The sequence below is a fragment of the Erithacus rubecula genome (genome assembly GCF_903797595.1).
Source record: "Erithacus rubecula genome assembly, chromosome: 6".
Lineage (NCBI taxonomy): Eukaryota > Metazoa > Chordata > Aves > Passeriformes > Muscicapidae > Erithacus > Erithacus rubecula.
The window spans coordinates 29,264,371-29,278,286 of record NC_136688.1 but is presented as its reverse complement, the minus strand read 5'-3'; the positions used below and the strand labels follow the sequence as shown (position 1 = coordinate 29,278,286).

The 13,916-nt window shown below is 34.7% G+C and overlaps 1 protein-coding gene across 21 annotated transcripts in view; it reads left to right on the top strand.

The window, feature by feature from the left end:
• Positions 1-13,916, top strand: part of GPHN (gephyrin) — a 272,258-nt gene that overhangs the window by 132,848 nt on the left and 125,494 nt on the right. For 19 of the 21 annotated variants that reach the window (XM_079309649.1, XM_079309645.1, XM_079309647.1 and 16 more), the window contains one exon: positions 10,088-10,180. In XM_079309649.1, the coding sequence (XP_079165775.1) occupies positions 10,088-10,180 (93 nt within the window). Of the gene's footprint in view, positions 1-1,201; positions 1,364-10,087; positions 10,181-13,916 lie in introns of those variants that run through there. The other 2 variants (XM_079309657.1, XM_079309655.1) reach the window with 1 other exon arrangement.

The window sequence follows — 13,916 nt, the reverse complement described above, 5'->3', positions numbered from 1 at the left end:
TGTGGCAATCTTGGGACTCCCAAGCCAAAACATTAATCAGTCTCTAGGGCAGTCAGTTTTGCTTCTCTCCAGAGTAATGATAGCTACTAGCATAAAAGTATAGTCTAGGCATGCATACTTTATGAGAAAATGATATTGTCTGTATGACATGTTTGTTGCTGCTTTGATCTCAGCTCTCTGAATATTTGTTATGTGTAGTTCCTTTGCTTTCTTTCTGTATTTTGGTGAGGCTACCAGGTTGCTCTCTCTGATTGAGTACACTGATGTTCACACATTTCAGAACTCCCATCTTCCTAACAGCTGATCAGGATATGTTGAATTGTTCATGATTGATGGCAGTTTCCCACTGTTCATGCAGTGGAAAACCACTGTATCACAGTAGTTGCTTCTCCCCTTTTGAGCTCTTAAATTCTTATTCTGCTCACTCCTTCTGCTTGTGTTTATGAAAGTGGTACGTTTGGAGACAGTTTTCTCAGCCAGCTAGTGAAATACATGGGTCTTTATAGCTGCTGTTTTCCGTACTACCTGTATATAGGCAGAGTATTTGTTCTTCAGTCATCCTGGGGTCCTTCTTTGAAGTGGTGCTGAAGATCCAGAGGGACAAGAAAATTAGTCCTTCAGTACTCATTTCCAGATCTTAGGCTTCTTTGATTGGATATATTTTTGATTTCATAAGGCCTTTATAATTTTTCTTCAAAGGTCCAAGTTTTCTAGTTTGTTTCTTTCCTTGTTGCACAGTGGAATATTGAAAAGTTTAGATGATTCACATAGTGATTGTTCAGTTGGCTTTCTGTCTCTGAGTGGACTCAAGGAGCTTCGTATGGCCAAACCAAATTTTGTTAGATCTCTGGACAAAGTTAGTATCTGTATTGTATGGTATTTAGATGTGCTGTAAGGTCACCTGGAGTTCTCTCTTTGCTTTCCCCCAGCATTGTCTTAGTCTGATAGGATCCAGGGCTGTTTCAGCCTTTAGTGGAGTGATGCTGCAGTTGTTTATGGGAGTCCTCAGGCCTTCTCCTGGATGGGAAAAGGCAAAGGTAACTGATCAGAGTCGTTGTGGGAATGTACATGCAGACTCAAAGAAGAAAGGTTACTCATCAGTAACTGGTGTTCTTTGAGAGGTACAGTCTGCATGTACATTAGTCTCCTACCTGCTTTTCCCCTCTTTCTGAATCTCTTTCAGGTTTGATTGTGCATTTAAGAGGAACTGCAGTGGTGGCGGATGCACTCTGCCCTGTGTGTCAATGCCTCGAGCAGGACGAGGGGAGCAGTGGGAGTGCCCCTGCAGGGCAGGCCACGAGCCCACCCACTCTTAGAGTTTATGTATGGACTAAGTGTCTCAAAGTACTGCAGCTGTTCATTGGTAGGTAAATTTTCTTTACTGTATTCTCACAGGTAAAGCAGTAGATTTTCTTTTTCAAACCAATTTCATTCATTGACTCTATGGATAATATGCATGAACAATACACGGGGGGGAAATTTACACCACAAACTGCATTACACTGAGTAGCTCCCTATCTCTCTAATGGTTTCATCTCTTGTCTTTCTCCCCATCCTAACCTTATTTAGATATTTAAATATCTTCATTGTATTCAATTTGTCATTTCCATTGAGAGCTACATGAAAACTTGGGATCATGTAAGTTGTAATATAATTTAAAAAATAAAACTAAATCATGTCTTTCACAATTGTAGCTAAGTGTGATCTAACATGTAAGAATGTATTTGCTATTAGAAAATGAGGCTAGAAATGGATTCTGTAAGAATCAGTTATATTTATACTAGTATATTGATCTTTAAAACTTCTTAGCTGCAGGAAAGCAAACATTTGAGTTTAAACATTTTTTTCCACAGCTGATCTCATGTGGTTTTCTTTCTTTTTAATCATATAAGCCTTGTAGTAATTTTCTAATTCCCTACACTTCCTGCCAATTAAACATGTAGACGTGGGGTATGACCTAGCTTAAACTGGAGATGTACTTGTCCCTGTATGCAAATTCTGCAAATGGTTATTTTCAAGTGCAGTTTCTAAGAAGAGCAGGTTATATGAGTTGAGGGCTATTACAGAAATATGATTCTGAGATGTTTGTGCTGGGAGTGCTCTGATACTGTCACCTTTGCAAATATGGTGGATGTGCTTTTACCAGTTCCTTAGGGCTGTAGCAGTTCATGTTGCCTTGGCAGCTCAAAGAAATTTACAGTTGGTTTTCTGTCCCTTTGCCATTTCTGTAAGATTAAGGTGTAGTTTATCTGGTCTTAGTTGCAGCCTGCAAACTTTGCTGAAGCTTCTGATCTGTGGTACCTGAGATACATGGGCTGTAGATATTGGTGTACACATGCATAAAGTATTATGAAGACCTCTAGTTTTAGAAAATTACTGACTTGTGTGTAATATCAAGCTGCCTTTTCACATTCTAAGAAAACCCAAAGTAAATAGTTTTCAAATAATCTTAGATGAACACTATATGTGTGAAAGGGGGAAGAAAGTGTGGAAAAAGCCATCTTGTTCTGCCCAGTAATCTGAAGTTTGTAACTCCCAAACCAAGCATTTATTCTTGTGATAACAGGCCTTTGAAGTAAGTGCTCTTTTAATTTAAGAAAAATTTAAAAATTTAAAAAACAAAGAGAGAAAGTTTCTGTTTATCTGTTGTTAGTAAATCAGCATTGGATTAATTTTCTTGGTTTTATGCTTTCTTTTTTGTTTTCATTCCAGTTGCTATTTAGCTTGTATTGCTGTAGGAATAATAAAAAATGTATATTTGATCTCTAGGTTCTCACTAGGAAAAGTGATCCTGGCAAGGAGGCATTATGTCTTTCTAAAATTTTTAATTGTTTTTAATTCTTAAGAAAACTAGAGGTTTTATAAATATGTAATATTTATTTTAGTGGGTAAATATATTTTAGGGAGACACCTTTTATGCATGGCAGAAATGAGACACATTGAACTTTGGTGCTTTTGCTAATACATTTTTATTAAAGATAAAGATGAGCACATGCACACACTTATGTATATATCTGCCAAGTACAGAGTCAGCAGTAAAGTTCTTTGTACAGACACGTTTGGAAAGTATCTGACTCTAAGTTCCATCTCTTGCCCCAAGCATCTGAAGAAAACTGTTTTGCTAAGTGCCCAATCCTTTCCTGTGAGTAGCTGTGGGTAACCTTAGCATGACTCTGGGAGGATACCAGTGCACCAACATTAGATGGGAACAGGTTTTTGTGCAGAAGGAAAAGGGTCTTGTGCCTTTGTGTGCACATAGGTGCATGGTTTGTTCTAGATCTACTTGTAGTTTTTAATGCAATTTATTAAATCATACAATAAATTCACTATTTTTCTTGCTTATACTAAGACTAGTGCGTCAAGGTAGGTAGCTTGAAATAGGAGTCTTTCCTTTGTTTTTCTGAGAGGAAATCAATATTATTCATGGTCTCTACTGTCAAAATTTCTAATTAGAAATTCTTTTGCCAGTCTCAACTCTTAAAAGTGTTGGCACTTCCAGTCATGATGATTTGACCAAACACTTCATGTTTGCACATCTCTCTGCTAGACTTCCCTTACTTGTTTGTGTAGATGAACTCTGTTGATGACTGCACTTCAGTGCCTACCTTTTTTTTCTCCTTTTTTGGAGGGGCTAATTACCATAACTAGTAGATTTTATATGACATTTTAGAAGAAGGTTGTTACCAGCTGCATAGGTATGTTGAGCCTTGAAGTACTTGATAGGAACAATATACTTGAAATGGAAAATGCCTGTAATTAAATTTCCATTTAAAGTAAGCCATTTATGAAGTACATTTTTCTTGCATTTCTCCTTTAGTTTTGCATTTCAATAAAATAGTTACATTTTTATGACGTCTTCTAATACATTAGCTTATTATTAACAAAAAAACTGCAGCATGACTGTGATGCTGAAACTGCAAATTTGCCTGTAGAATCTTTGAAAGACAACCTACTATGTTCTGTAAAATCTCAAAATTTGAAAAGCTCTATTTACACACAGTGAGATACATACTTGCATTTCATCCAAGTCTCTTGAATACAGTGATTAGACTGAACATATTCCTAACATTTCTCTTACTTTCTGCCTTCTGCTGGTGAGGAAAGGATAAAAGGAATGGAGGTATTAGAAAACATCAAGCATGTTTTCATAGTGTTTTAATGTTTAATTTTCTGAAATTCTTAAATAATTTTGAGATTGATTTCCTGGAAAGTTATTGCTCGACACATGAGTATCTTCAGGCCTCCACATTTCGTGGAAGCTTTTGAACAATAAGTAAATGGATTGTGAGCATAAGAAATAAAACCTTCACAAGAAGTAGGGAAAAAAAGATATTAAATTGATTCCAAGAATACACTAACATTTTGAAGATCTTCCCTCTTTTTCTAACTTAATATTGAATTCTGCGTGCTGCTTTATTGGCTTTCATTATGGGTATTTGTGCTCTTGCATGGTCCCCAGTAAATTATTTTCCTTTTTAAACTTATAGACAAGCCATGGTATAGAGAAGATTCAAACTCCTGAATAATATAATGAGAAACAAATGGGTTACTTTTACCTTTTCTTCTTCTTTTCTCCTGCTGTGACATGAATTTCTGATTAATTCAGTTGTGTATGCCCTCTGCTGTCATAGAATCAGGCTTAATCCAGCTGGGGTCTGGAGCTGTCCAAGCTACATGACTAGGTAAAGGTTGTTATGAGATTTTAATGTGCTAATTGCTATATTCCTGAAACTCAGTGGTTAAAATGACATCCAGTTTTCTTAGCAAATCTGTGACTATGCAGACTTTCTCTTTTTTGATATGCTTTGCCATGTTGTCATTCATTATAGCTTCTTCATTGTGATGATGGTAAATCATCATACATTAAATTTATCTTGTACACTCTTTAAGCTTGAGCCCAAAAAGTGTTAAAAAAAAGTAGGTTGATATTTATTATGACTTTTTATATATTATTATTTTTTTATTTAACTTGGATTGCTAAGGAAATTATACATTATACATTTTAAAACATACTGTTCTATGTTTCTCCTAACACTTTCCTAGAGTAAACAGGATTTGCTTTCAAATACAGAATTTACATAATTTTGCAAAGCTTGTAGTTTGGAGATCTGTTCTGGAAAACACAGACTTCTGCATCTCTGAACACTCAGTAGTTTGCCCTGGAAGCCACAGTGATCTTTTAAGTCACATGAAGTTGCTTTGAGAATACTTCTGGATATGTGCATGTCTGCAAACCACCTTATACTGAAACTACATTCCAAAGTCCAATGTAAACAAATGTATGTTGTTTCATCATTAAATTTAATATTTAACACCCATAATTGTTCAGCAGTTTAAATTAAATTTTATGTATTTTACTTATTATGTGATTGGTGATGCATATAAGGTGAAATAACTTCACGATTGCACCGTGCTGGAAAAATCTAGCATGTGCCAAAATTCCAAACATCTCTGTTAACTATAGAATTAAGAATTGTTTAACTAGTTTCAGTACTGAATGAAGGAATTCTCTGTGGATTCATTATGAAAACCTGCCCTGTTTATATTTTTAGCATTTCCTTGTTCTTTCTGGGTGCTTTAAGTTGTAACAATGTACATCATATTCTAGTGGGCATAGTATATGAAAATATGTATGTGTATTGAGAATTATTTTTATAATCCTTGTATTGTATTGTAAATTATGTATTGGTCAGAAAAATGTATACATGTTTATCTAAGTTTAAGTACCAGAATATTGACTTGAAGGAAGATATTCTAGTAATTTTGGAAACAGAAACACGTGGGAGTGTTATCACACTCTCATAGCAGTGATGGTAAAAATAGGACAATGAAAAAAAGGCAAGACATACCATCATAGAAAAAGAAAAGTCATCAGGACTTCAGCTCTTCTGTGTAGGCATTTAATCTGATCCACAGTGACCTTTTTTGTGTGGTCACAGTCTCAATGTCTATGTGGAAAATCACCATACAGTAGTGCTAAGAGAACTGGAGGAGACTTGCAACCAGTCTCAAGTTTAAATTTCTGGCTAAGATAAGTAATCCACAAACTTTAGTTATCTCCAAAGATCAGGGCATTGTTCCTGTTGTTCCAGAAAGGAATCCCTATTTGCTTTTCCAGTTCACTTACACAGAGATTAAGGGATGGTATGTTAATGGAGTACAGAATAGCCCATTTTCCTATCCATTGTAATTGTGTATTCTGTGATCAGTCTCTTATGTGTCATGGTGGGGCATTGTCCTGCAGAAATGATTAGTAAGGGAGAGTTACTAGAAATGCAACAATACTTAATGATAATCATGAAGAGTTGCTGGAAAACCCTACCAAATTCAAGCATGAAGTATTTTCTCTCTCTTGAACCCTGTAGATCAAGGCAGAATGGTGTAGGGAAAAACCTGAAACCTAGAAATAGTTTTAAATACAAAAGGAAATTACCAAAATTTTGTAGCTTGCTTGTTGCACTCATTGCAACAATGGCAGTGTTGCATCTTGGACACGGAGATGCTTACCTGCACAGCAGGAGATGTGTCTGCAAGTGTTAGAGCTGTTCACTGACTGGAATGTCAGGTAGTAGCTTAGGTGTGGTGCCACAAAAAAATGTTTCTGTACAGCTTTTGGACTGAGTGTATCCTGATGTGGTGGTACGTTCATGAATTTGCAAGCATGTGCTTGCTGTAGACATAGGCTTTCTGCACTTTCCTACACACTGCAGGCATTTTTTCCATGAGGTATTTATCTTTATTGGTCTTTATCAGTAAATTTACATGTGAAAGACTAAGAACTCAGAGAAAAAATGAGGCAAGATTTTTCTGCAGTGTGGAAGTTAACACTGGTCATGAGAAGATTCCAATGGATCATAAACAAAGTTTTGAGTAGTGTTGTAATTGAAGGAATTTCAATACTGGGAATACATGGGAAGTCCTATGAGCAGTTCCAGGTTGTAGGAGAAAGGGAACTGACTGAAGCAAGTGCTGTTTGGAGCAAGAGGCAGAAACAGGTCGGTTGTTATACCTAAGGATTTCGTACTCATGTGAATGAGAGAAATTTAAATATATTTAAAAGAGAAAATACAAGGAATTAGGAAAAGAGGGCAGGGAACTAGACGTAATCTAAAGCTTAAGGAGACAATTGGCCTGACATTTTAGTTCTGTGCATCAGAAAGACACAATATAATTATTCCAGGATTTCAATGAAATCTGAAAATGTTGTGTCATTTTCAAGTAAAATTATTTGTGGAGGAGCTGTCTGTAATGACTTCTTGTCTGGTATAATATACATTGATCCTGGAGAATGAAGCCTAATTTAGGATACTAATTGTTTTGAGTATTGAGCTATTTATTGGTTGGGGTTTTTTATTCCCATAGAGTTCTGTAGCTTTGTTCTGGCTTTTTAAAACTTGGTGGTAATTTTACTGGACTGTTTTCAGAGCCAGATACTGTATTTTGTATCCATCAGCATCATTCCATTGGCTTGAACTAAATAATAGTGCTTTACATAATCTGTTGACCCAGCCATTTTCTCTTGAAAGCTTATCATCACTGAAACAATAGAAGAAGAGAAATATGCATAAAAATATTAAATGAAATTTTCTTTGCTTGAAATGTTATATAATAATTTTGCTTGTATAGCATCAGGAAAGCCAAATATCAGGTCACTTGCCTAGAGAAATCTTCATTTGAAGGCACAGAAAATTCATTTCCCTGCAAGCCAGTACAGAATCTACCTGGCCCGAGTCCACCATTTGTTCATAATTGATCAGTGTGGGGCTTCCTTTTTTAGCTACTTCTTTTACAGCAATGAGAATATTTTGTGGGACACAGTTTTTTGGGTTAGAATAGAAATAAATAAGCTGAATATAAGCCTCAGGTATTTTTCCATGGTTTTAAAATATCTAAGTGATAAATTTGCACTTCTAAAATACAACCCAAAAAATGAAACCCAAACTTGCTGCTTCCTAGTTAAAGGTCTTCTACTTGAAAGCCTGAAAGTTTCTTTACTATAGCTAGAACATAATTGAGAATTCTATCTAGGAGTCTGCCTAGGTGCACTGATGGAGTAGCAGGAATTGGCATTAAATTATTGCTTGGTTTAATTGAAGAGTTAGGATATTAATTTCTTTTGTTTCTTTGTAGTTTTCTTTCACATGAATCCCTCCCCTCCAGCCCATTAACCTGACTGTTACTGAACTGCAACAAAATGAGAATAGAGGATCTATTTTCCTGTTAAAGGGAAACATTTTTTCTAAAGATAAATTCTACTTTATTTTTTTTTATTTTTTCTAAAGATAAATTTTATTTTTAATTTTTTTTTAATTTTATTTTTTTCTAAAGATAAATTCTGCTTTAAAAAATCAACCCTGACGGTATTATTTTTTTAAATAAATGTGTTATTAAGTCTGACTTTGCCAAACACTGAACTTCTCTCAAGTGTTCTCTGAAATTTTTACCTATTTAAGTCAAATCAAATATGTTTCTAGATGATAGAGATACCACTCTATTAGGAAATAATTTTCCTAATGCATCACTATGTTATTGAAGCAAAGAATTTTAAGACCTAATATTCTTTTTGATACCGTAATTCACTTTTTTTTTCCAAAATGTAAGACAAGAGCCATGCTTACTAGTTCATTTATTTATCTATGGGTTTGAGGTATTATCTTTGTTCCTTTCTTGAGCTTCTTTGAAATGTTCATGTAACAAACTTCTGGTATGTTCACTTACAGCCCAGTTAATTAGTGAGTTATTCTCCAAAGGGGTAGAGTAAAAAGATGAAATTTATTTTAATTAAGACAAGACAGAATATAAAAGAGAAAGTGGAAGTAATGAGTAAAGAAAGGAGAAATAAAGAGAACCTTTGGTTTTGCCACTTCAAGTAATCCTTGGATGTATTGGTATGGTGGGGCTTCAGTCAGACACAGGTTTATTCTAGTTGCAATTTTTAAGTGTTTGTATATGATACTTCTGTTGAATGGAAGTTGCATAGCAGTATTAAGCCTACAGAAATACAGCTGAGGATTAAATTGGTTGTACTTTTTAAAATGTTCCAGACAGTTTTATTTTGAGCTTTTTAAATCAGTATATTTTGCAGAGCTAATTTCATGATAAATAATAAGCTTTAAGCCAACAATCTCCAAAATTCCAATATAAAACTTCCAACTTTCTTCCTTCCTATATAATACTCCCAAAACTTAAATTTTCCCTAAACATTTTCAAATGTTTCTTTGCTAGAATATGGATAACTGTCTCAATAATTGATATGATCTGTGCAGATGGATACTTTAGTATATAATGAGTGTTCTTAAGGTAACACAGCTAATTTTACCCTCCAAGCAAACATCCTCCTGCTGTGCTGGCCCACAGTCGAGTACAAAGGATAAGTGATTTAATCATATTGAGATTTAATGCATTTTCTGCTTATGACAAATTTTATCATAGTTTGAAAAGTAGTTTAAAAAATAATTTTTTTAATTAATGCAAATCAAATCCTTTTCTAGAATCATGAGTTACCCAGTATTATAAGTCATTGAATTTATATGACAGATTTCTTTGTCCAGCTTTGGAATGGGTAAAGACACTCCTATTGAGATATTGGGGGAATGTAGGAAAGGTGATTATAGATCATCACCTGCTGCATCAAGTACATTATTGCATCTTTTGGTAGTAAAGCTTACAGATACATGGTTCTTGCTTTTTTTCAGGCTATTAAAATCTGCAGTGTGGAAACCAAAGTTACTGTAATAAGAATCAGTGAAGTAATCCAAATGAAATGCGTATCAAAGAGTATTTTATTTATATATCAAAATAAACAGTGTTAGAAATTATTAACTGTCAATTCTTGTTTTCCATTTCAGGTCAAGAGATAGAGAACTGAATTTCAGTTTCCATATGTAAAATAATATTATGTGGATACAGGCATTATTCTGTCTTATCTTGGTTATAAATAGTGGTTTTTAATGTTTGTATAAAAAACCACGAGTGGTTTATAATTCCCTGTATTGTGTGTCTCTGTTTTTAAGACATTTCAAGTCTTCAGGTATTTTCTGAGTAACGATTTCTTGCTAGATCTGACAGGATTCATGTTCTCTTTCAGGAGACGCTGATAGATTGGTGTGATGAAAAGGAACTTAATTTGATTTTAACAACTGGAGGAACAGGGTTTGCACCGCGAGATGTCACTCCAGAGGTGAGATAGTCCTGGAATAGAAAAATCTGCCCTTTGGTGTAGGAATGCATGAGTCTGGAGGAGGGGGGTGATTTTTTTTTTGTTTGTTTGTTTGTTTTGTTTTGTTTTGTTTTCTTCTGTAACTTCACTTTGCAGTTATCTGTGGACAGGTCAAGTGCTACACAACTTGCAATCACAAAAAAAGGAGTAGAAAATATAGCACAAAAGAATTACTGACCTTGGGTTCTGACCCTAAATGATTTTCAGACTAAAATTTGGTATAGTATAATGGTTTTCCAGTCCCCTTACAAAACAAAATTCTAATGGCTTTGTGGTGCAGTTTCCTTAGCACTGCAGTACAGCACAGCTAAGCAAAATCTTGCATGGCTTTTGTTCTGTCTTATGCAAGGAAGAGTGGGATAAGAGAGATCCTGTAATTCTCCCTTGCAGAATAGTGCATTGACTGCTACTGCATTATAGGTAAGAGTGTGAGGCAGACAGAAGGGGAAAATAATTCTATGCAAAGCTACTATGATCTGCCTGTCAAAAAAATCTAAACTGCTGCAGAGGTGGAGGTAATCTGCACCAGCAAATGTTGCTGAGGAAATTACAGTACACTTAATATGGAGCTAAAGGAAGGGGGGAAGAATGAGAAGCTTAACCTAATGAACTCATGGCCATGAGTTGTCATGTGAAATGACTGTGATTGTTCTTAAAGTATTTTGGTGTTTATGGTTCCAAATTAGATTAACATGAGCTTTTAAAATCACATATTTTTTTTGGTGTGATCATGTTTGCTAAAGAGCAGAATTGAGATTGAGTGAGTTGTGTTGATTTGCATAATTAAACATGCCTAGATTTTTTCTTACGTACTCATGTATGTTTTCAATTTCTTAGGCTCTCAAGTTGATTTGAGTTCTTTATAGCATATCTGCAGCTTTTTATTTAAAAATGTTTAGTCGATGCCTGAAGTGCAAATTTTTTTTCCATTAGGAATCTAAAAACATTTTTTAATTTATTGTACAACATTTGTGTAACTAAATGCTCCTGTTCATTACTTCTGATGGTTTTAACTTATGTACTGGAAACCTTGAGTAACTAAAACCTGGGGGGGACAGTCTGTGCATCAGGACATGGGAACAGTGTTAAGATGAACACAGTATGGTACCTAGCAAAATTGATTTTTCACATTATTCACTTTGCTAAAGCCACCACAAGGGAAAAATGAGTTGGTTAAGTTTGTCTCTTGCTTGCAAACTAGCATAATGCTTTTGAAGGTTGTGTTACCAGGACTGTGTAGAAGGAGGGATTAATTTCTGCTTCAGTTTTGCTTTGTGTAGGGTCAAGCCTAGGCAGCAGTGCCAGATGAAGCACTGTAGCCAGTGCAAAAATTAGCTGCAGATTCTCAGCATTTGGGACAAAAAATAAACAAATGAGAACTCTGCACATAAACACTGAGTATTTTCTTTACACTGCATTGCTGTTACTCAAACTAATTAACACAGGCAGTGATGATTTTTTTCATCAATTTTGTTGAGTAAGCCATTCTGAAAGTTATCTGAGTTGTTACGGTGTCTCTGTATGATAAAAAACATGTTGATATAAAAATCATTAATAACTTGTACTGAAGAAAAACTGCATTGTGTTGAAACATAACAGATGTGCAAGACTCGGACTGATCATAAGAGAAATAAGTGTTCTGACTGTTAAATTATGTAACTTCTTATATTTAAAAAGAACTTATATAGGAAAGTTTTTACTCACTTTTCACTAAATTAAATTGGATTAACTTAAATCACAGTGGAGATAGAGAATCTCAGGTTTATTACAGAGTGGTGATGACAAGCGTTGTTCCTATGATAGAATTTATTACGTCATTCATTCAAACAAATGTTTTGAAGGGAAGAAAATCAGTTTGCCAGTATGTGTCTTTCCAAAAATATACTAAGAAGCCTAAGTTTTGTTCCCATATTTTATGTCTTTTGGGTCAGTGAGAAAACCCAGAATGGAAAATTCATTATGTCAACATGAAATGTGCAGTAACAAGCCTTTAGGAAAACTTGCATTGATGTAGGAAATGGTTTTCCTCCCTTGTGTGTACGTGTTGGTTCAGCACCTCTCATCACTGAACTGATCATGAAAGGATGTGATCATGGAATTATGCTATTGAGATGTCATCTTTCAGGTGTTAATTTAAAACTTTTAAGAATTGAATTTGATAATGGAATATGTTTTACTGTTTTTCTGTAGAACAGAATCAGTAGTCTGTTGAGTCATGCTTCTGCTGGTATATTTCAGGCCTGCTTCTCTTTAATTCCCGTGTACTTTGGATTAGAAAGGAGGTTTCTCTGTTTCTTTTCTAGTATAGATATATAATTGCTATTGTACATACACAATAAAGATAGTTCACAAGAATAATTGCAACCCAAAGACTTAATGTTAATTAAATTTTGTAATTATTGAAAAAATTGTGACTAAGGCCTAGCATAATGTAGCTAAAAATGGCTTCTTGATACCTCAGAAATATGTAATTAAGCATCCCAAAAAATTAGTAGTTTCCCCACTCACTTTGCCTTTTGAACATTATATCAGAACCATTCCAGGTAATTGCAATTGTTTTGGTGATGTGCAATAACATTTTTTCTTGTAAGGGAATAGAAGATTATAGAAATATTTCCAATATCTGATTTTCCTTGCCTGTCTCTGACCCCTAAATTTATAACCTTGGTCTAGTCAGTGCATGGAGAGGAGCTTCTGAATTAGTTCCTACAATGCACCTTTTGAGGGGTGAAGGTCAGTTTACCTAAGCACTGTGAATATCCCTCACTTTCTTGACTAGAAACAACTAGAAGTGATGAAATGCATGTGGATATTTAAAAAAACAAATCCACTCAATGAGTGGCTGAATTTGAAAGTGTGTTATATGTGTTACTAGTGAATGCTTGAATTCTTAATTTTTATGACTGTTGTTGGTAGTTTGAATTTGTACTAAATGAAACTGAACGACAAACTGAAGTGTAAGCCTAATTTTTTAGATACAACTGCTTTATATTTACAATGAAATTTCACATATAATGTATGGAAATAGTCTTTAAATCTCTGCTGGAGTTTGCTCATACAGTCTGCTTGTTGATTTAAAAATGTTTGTTGCAAGACAGAGATCCAAGTATGGCCCAAGTTTATTTAGGGAACTTCTGTTCTTTATTTCCAGATGCAAACATTTCTTTCTTGGAGCTACAATACTTACGTGGTAGTTCTTACAGAATGTTGATAACAATATATTGTAGCATTTTTATAAATTACTAGGAATCCTTCTGAGATATTAATGCATTTTCTCTGTTGCTCAGTATAAAGGGAAAGAAAACCTGTATTCTCTACTCTTTTCTGTCTTCTGTATTTTTACATTTATTCTTTTGCAATATTATACATTCAAAAAATTCACTTGTTTGTCTCCTAATAGTCTTGTAGCTGCTTTCTTATCCTTTGTGGCTAGTATGCTTCTATGTGAGTCTTGTTTGCCCATCTATGAGACCAATTTTATCTACTTAGATAATCGCAGTAGAAATCAGCATATTGTCCTCAGCTGGTGATAGGCATTCTTGAACTGTGTCACAATGTGTATTCACAAGTAGCTCATCCACAGTGCAGGTAACTTTGAGCCCTAAGATTTTAAGAAATACTTTATAAAAATCCTAGAAGAGCAGACACCAGACAGTTATTTCCTTAGAGTCTTCCTACTTTTCAAGTGTTCTGGAAA